Raw genomic sequence first — 5,580 nt, forward strand, 5'->3', positions numbered from 1 at the left:
TTGGGGTGGAGGCTGACCGCTCACGACCCCCCGTGTAATAACTTCGCGACCCCCTGTTTGAGAACCCCCATTCTAGCCTATTGCTCCTGGACTTTTTTTAGAAGCCATGAATAAATTATCATTACTCACAATAACAGGCGTGACTGCATGTGTCACAGCAGAATTTATTGTGTTTGGAATAATTCTTCCCTGATTCTACAAACTGATTTAAAATCAACACACACCATTGTTTTTATTTTATCAGATTCAAAAAGTGCCCCCGTTGGAGGTGGGGAGAACAGAATGGCCTGTTTGTTGGCACATCCTCAATCCCCAGCAACCTGACCACATCTGCTCAGTGGTCACCTCACCTAGTTTCCTGCGACTGCGTGCTTATCGTGGCTGTCACCTACATCACTGCCAGAATCACACTATTTGGATTCAGGGGATGTAGAGCTGATGATGTTGCTGTCTTTGAAGATCTCAATTTGCTGCAACTCCACAGCCCCACCCACCTGGAGGAATTTCACTTGCTCCAGCTGGACACGATGAGAGTACTCATAGAAGGGCTTGTTGTCCACAATCACCTGGTAAGTAAAGGGGAGCGTTAGAAACAATGACTCTCGGCCAAGCCATAGCACAACGGTTCTTTGGGGGTTGGTCAGAGGTTCCTTGCCATCTTAGGTAGGTCAATGGATGTTCGCAGAGTGGAACCAGTAAATCAATCACCAGTACGGAGCAGGGTGAATGCAGAGCCAGGGGTTTGTTCCCACCGTACTCAACCACTCTAGCTGTTGCTCACCCAGGCTGGCAGGAGATGGAACAGAAGCAAGGACCGGGTGTTCCTACCACCCTGCCGACAGAACCAGCAGGGTCTGGGGGCACGAATGGATGGTGCCGTCTCCAACCAGGAAATGGATTGTGTTGAAGGAGGGGTACCTGTATTCTTGCCAGGCGCACCCACCCAAAACATTCTCAAAGGAGACAGGTCGTTGGCATTTTAAAACTGACACTTTCCCTGATTGAGGCAGTTCAACAACCCTCCTCGTCCTCTGAACCTAGGTCAGACACAGGCACAGCGGCAGCTCCCAGTACAGCATTGTACTAGGCTCACCATTCCCTCCCCACCCCAGCCTCACCTTCCCCTCTTCTTCCAGGCCCAACTCAGTAAACTCTGAGACACACTGTTAAAGAAAAAGACCCCACTGTATTCAACCCCTGACCCTCATCTCCAAACTCCCCAAGTTATTTCAGCCCTGCACCAGGCTCAGTCATGCCTGCTGACCTTTCCCCAGGCCTTCCTCATTCCCCTTGTCTCAGGGCTTCACCACATCTCCATAGCCAGGCCTCCTGCTCCTCTAGCTCCCAGTCTCCTGTCCAATCTCCCCGCTATCCTCCTTCCCAGTTTCTCTCCCCCAGTCCAAATGCAGAGTTGTCTCCGGTCCCCGATGCAGAGGCTCTGCTCTGCTTACATCCCTTACCTTGTAGCCGTTTTTAGTAATGACAAACTGCAGCTGGAAGTTCTTCCCTTTGTAGAAAGGGCTAAAACACTTCTCTTCCTCTTGGCCCCACTCATTGTTCAGCTTGCTGTTGAAAATGGCCCTGGCCCTGTCCTCTTTGAAGAGAGTTTTAAAGTGAAAGGCGATTTCATTCATTCTGTCCCCACCACAGAGAAAGTTCACATCAAACCTGGGCAGGAGGAATAGGAAAGTAATGACCAAGTGGCCTGTGAGGCCTTTGGGAAGAGCAGCTACTCCCCTTCCCCTACCCTTAATATAAACTGGGGAATGGATTAGACCAGGGGTCTCAAACTCAAATGACCACGAGGGCCACAGGAGGACTAGTACATTGGCCCGAGGGCCACACTGACCGCGCCCCACTGCCCCGGCCCTGCCCCCACTCTACCCCTTCCATGAGACCCCGTCCCTGCCCCACCTCTTCCCACCCCGCCCGTGCCCCCATTCCAACCCCTTCCCTGAAATCCCCACCCCAACTCCGCCCCCTCCCTGCCCCCAGGGGGTGCAGGGTGCGGCATAGGGCTCAGGGCAGGGGGTTGGGGTGCAGGAGGGGTGTGGGGTGCGGCAAGGGGTTGGGGTGCATCGGGTTGGGGTGCAGGAGGCGGTTCGGCTGCAGGAGGGAGTTTGGGGGGCGGCTCCGGCCCGTCGCGCACCGAGGGCAGGGCAGGCTCCCTCTCTGCCTGCCCTGCCCCCGCACTGCTCTGGGAAGTGGCTGGAACCTGGGGCGGGGGGGGTGCACAGGGGTCTGTGTGTTGCCCTGGCTGTGCCTCCAGGTACTGCTCCCCGCAGCTCCCATTGACGGGGAACAGGTGGGGATTATAATTACCATTAATCATGTTTATTATGACAATATCTAGGGGCCAAGGAGTTAGCAGACCTGGGTTCAATTCCCTGCTCTGCCGCAGGCTTCCTGTGTCCTTGGGCCTGTCACTGAGTCTGTCTGTGCCGGAGTTTCTCCAGGTCACAGTTTCAGGGTAGCGGCACCTGTATTCTCCATCCACAGTCCCTCAAGGGCACCCACTTAAAGGTTTCTGGCTCCCGGCTGTCACCTCTCTTGTGCAGAGACCTTCATGCGTCTCCCTCCTGACTGCGGTTTTTAGGCTGCACAGCTCCCTGGATTTACACTATATCTCCAGCAAGCCAGACTGCCTACGCAGGCCAGTGACTTTGCTGTCTCCCCAGAGCCTATGCTCAGTGTATTGCTATCAGTTACCACACAACTTCTTCCAAGCAAGCACACTTATTCTTCAGGGAAAATCTTTACAGAGAAAACCCATTAAAAACAATAAACATTCCTGCATGCAACCAGCTTTCCAGAGGTCACCATCAGTCTTATGGGGCCCTAGTATGTCAAGCCCTTTCAACCCTTATGCAAGGGTCCCCCCAACCCCTCAGGCAGAAAGTCCTGTCCATTTGCTGGCTCAGAAGGAAGGCCCCGAGTTTAAACTAACTCCGGCTCTTTGTCCCAAAGGCCTTTCTTTGTCTGTTGCTCTCTGGAGCATCTACTTTGAACTTTGTACATGTGAGTCTCCCCAGGAAGTCGTACCTTTTGGAGGGGAGGGGGGTTTGCAGCCTGGCTGATTTGCCTTAACGACCACCCCGTTTTTAGTTCCTGGAGGAGCTGTACATAATTATACATAAGCCATTCACTTAAAACAAGGGACCCCAAAGATACTGCATGGAGTTGCAAAATCTGTCACATCTCCCCACTAGAGAGGTTACAGGCAACCCCGGCCCACAATAATATATAAACTTTATGCAATGCGGTTTTTTAAGGCTATTGCAGGAAATTGCCACATCGAGGGCTGATGGGCCGGGATGTCTCTCCCAAGTGGGGGCAGTGTAAAGGGGAGCAGTGTTTTTGGGAGAGGGGGGCTTACACTGTATCTACCCAGCAGATAAAGGGGGAGGGGAATGAGGGTGTTTCATTGAGGGGCATTGAGTTTTTTTATTTTTCAGAGCGGCCTTTTCCTAAACCCTCATGGGTGAAAATCTTGTAAATATGTGAAGAAATCCTTGTTGGGTACCTCTGGCTGTCCTTTGGCACTGAGCCACGGATATTCACCAACATCCCAAGGAGAAAGCCCCCAGCGACAGAGATGTTGCAAGGAGTCCCCTGGAAGAGAGAGACATCTGAGGAGAAGAGGTTTGCAGCCCTGACAAGTCACACCCTATGTGGATCAAACTAAAGCAGATCTGACAGGATCTCTGAGAACCCCACACCCACCTGACCCCACCGGGCTGGATGTGGCAGCAGCATGACACTGGGGAGTCTGAAAGCTTCCCGCAGCCTCATCTCATAAAGGGTAAGTGTACACTGCAATCATGGTGGATTGTGAGTCATGGTGGATTCTCCATCACTGACAATTTTTAAATCAAGCTGGGAAGTTTTTCGAAAAGATCTGCTCTAGGAATTATGTTGGGGAAGTTTTCTGGCCTATGTTGTACAGGAGGTCAGACTAGATGATCACAATGGTCCCTTCTGGCATCAGAATCTATGAATCGGGACAGCACGTTTAGATGTACCCGAGCTAGCTGTGATCAAGATAGCTCACAACAAACAGAAGTGTAGCCACAGTGGTACGGGCAGCGGCATGGGCTAGCCACCCCAGTATGCACCTAGGGTCGTGGGCGGGATTGTACTCAGGAGGCTAGACCCTGTCACCAAGGCAACTTGGCTACTTTTAGTACAGTAGGTCGATCAAAGGTATTTTGGGTGCATCCACACCTGCTGCAATCCGGCCTCCCAATTGTTGTGAAGACTAACCTACAGAAACATGATGGATGCAGAGCAGATGCCGCGGGAAAAAGCAGTAGACAAAGGATTAACATGAATTTGGGTTTTAACTTCCCCTATCAGAGGCTTAAACATTTTTCAGATTTACAAACGTGCCTGTCACGTTCCTCTAAGGGCAGTGTGTGAAAACAAAATGCTCTATACTGAGGCAAATTCACAGAACTAGGTAACACCACAACACAACATCCCTGGCACAGTCTGCAACCGTGACATTTTTCAGTACAAACAGTGCTGATGCTTCTCTTCATAATGAAGCTTGTAGTAAAAGTTTCCTTGCATGACCGCTTCACAAACTCACCATTGCTGCTCTGCATCCCTTTACTTTATTCCTGCCCCGGCCTCTGGCTGGCCTGAGGCAGCAGCACCTACAGGAGCCCTGAGTGGAGAGAGGATCAGTACTCACCAGGTTGGTGATAGAAACCAGAGCCATTGGAGCTGTCATTCTTCCTGTGCAGTGAAGGAGCTGCTGTCTGTTGAAAGCTCACGGCACAGGTAGCACCTTATATACAGTCCTGGCTCCTGAGAGGTGGGGCCTCCACGCTCACTTCTACAGTTCCTCTTGCCTCTGGATTCCACCCACTTTTGTTAGTAGGAATCTGCATGTCCATGTGTGACGTTATTGACATAAACTGGGACCGTATAGATCATTGTTGCAACCAAGGTCCTGTAAAAAGAACAGGAGGACTTGTGGCACCTTAGAGACTAACAAATTTATTGGAGCATGAGCTTTCGTGAGCTACAGCTCACTTCATCGGACGCATAGAATGGAACATATAGTAAGATTACATATATATTGTGACGGGGCAAGACCAGATGGCTATAGAAAAGAAGTGGGAGATAGATATATTAGCTCCAGGCTAAACAAATTCCTGGTACCAGGTTAAGTGAAATGGAAGCTGCTCCAGGTCAATTAAGACACCTGGGGCCAATTAAGAACTTCCCGGAAGGCAGGGAGAATGCTAGGTTGATTGGGACACCTGAAGCCAATCAGGGGCTGGCTGAAACTAGTTAAAAGCCCCCTAGTCAGTCAGGTGGGGGTGTATGTCAGGAGCTGTGGGAGGAAGTTGCGTTGTTGGAGAGGCTGAGCAGTACACACCATATCAGGCACAATGAAGGAGGCCCTGAGGTAAGGGTGAAGCGGAGCTTGAGGAAGTGGGGGCTGCTGTGGGGGAAGTAGCCCAGGGAATTGTACATGTCGTCATGTTTCTAAAAGGTCAGCTACCATAGCTGATACTATTAGGGTCCCTGGGCTGGAGCCCGGAGTAGAGGGTGGGCCTGGGCTCCACG

The 5,580-nt window shown here is 51.4% G+C and overlaps 1 protein-coding gene across 1 annotated transcript; it reads right to left on the reverse strand.

Annotated features, from left to right (window-relative positions):
* Positions 1 to 234: 234 nt before the first annotated feature.
* On the reverse strand, positions 235 to 4,782 carry LOC311511538 (galectin-7-like). The gene is made up of 4 exons (XM_084612220.1): positions 4,697 to 4,782; positions 3,524 to 3,612; positions 1,461 to 1,668; positions 235 to 566 (listed from the first exon to the last, which is right to left on the reverse strand). The coding sequence occupies exons 1-4, from the start codon at positions 4,733 to 4,735 to the stop codon at positions 411 to 413; spliced, it is 492 nt and encodes a 163-aa protein (XP_084468346.1). The 5' UTR covers positions 4,736 to 4,782; the 3' UTR covers positions 235 to 410.
* Between the last annotated feature and the right edge of the window lie 798 nt (positions 4,783 to 5,580).

The sequence above is a fragment of the Lepidochelys olivacea genome (genome assembly GCF_965140295.1).
Source record: "Lepidochelys olivacea isolate rLepOli2 genome assembly, chromosome: 23".
NCBI classification, from domain to species: Eukaryota; Metazoa; Chordata; order Testudines; family Cheloniidae; genus Lepidochelys; species Lepidochelys olivacea.

Excerpts from the sequence above, each read along its gene's own strand:
- LOC311511538 (XM_084612220.1), bottom strand. The coding sequence starts at position 4,735 with ATGACAGCTCCAATGGCTCTGGTTTCTATCACCAACCTG. Across the intron at positions 3,613-4,696 it reads TGGTTTCTATCACCAACCTG|GGGACTCCTTGCAACATCTC; the intron begins GTGAGTACTGAT and ends TCTCTCTTCCAG. Across the intron at positions 567-1,460 it reads TTACTAAAAACGGCTACAAG|GTGATTGTGGACAACAAGCC; the intron begins GTAAGGGATGTA and ends TTTACTTACCAG.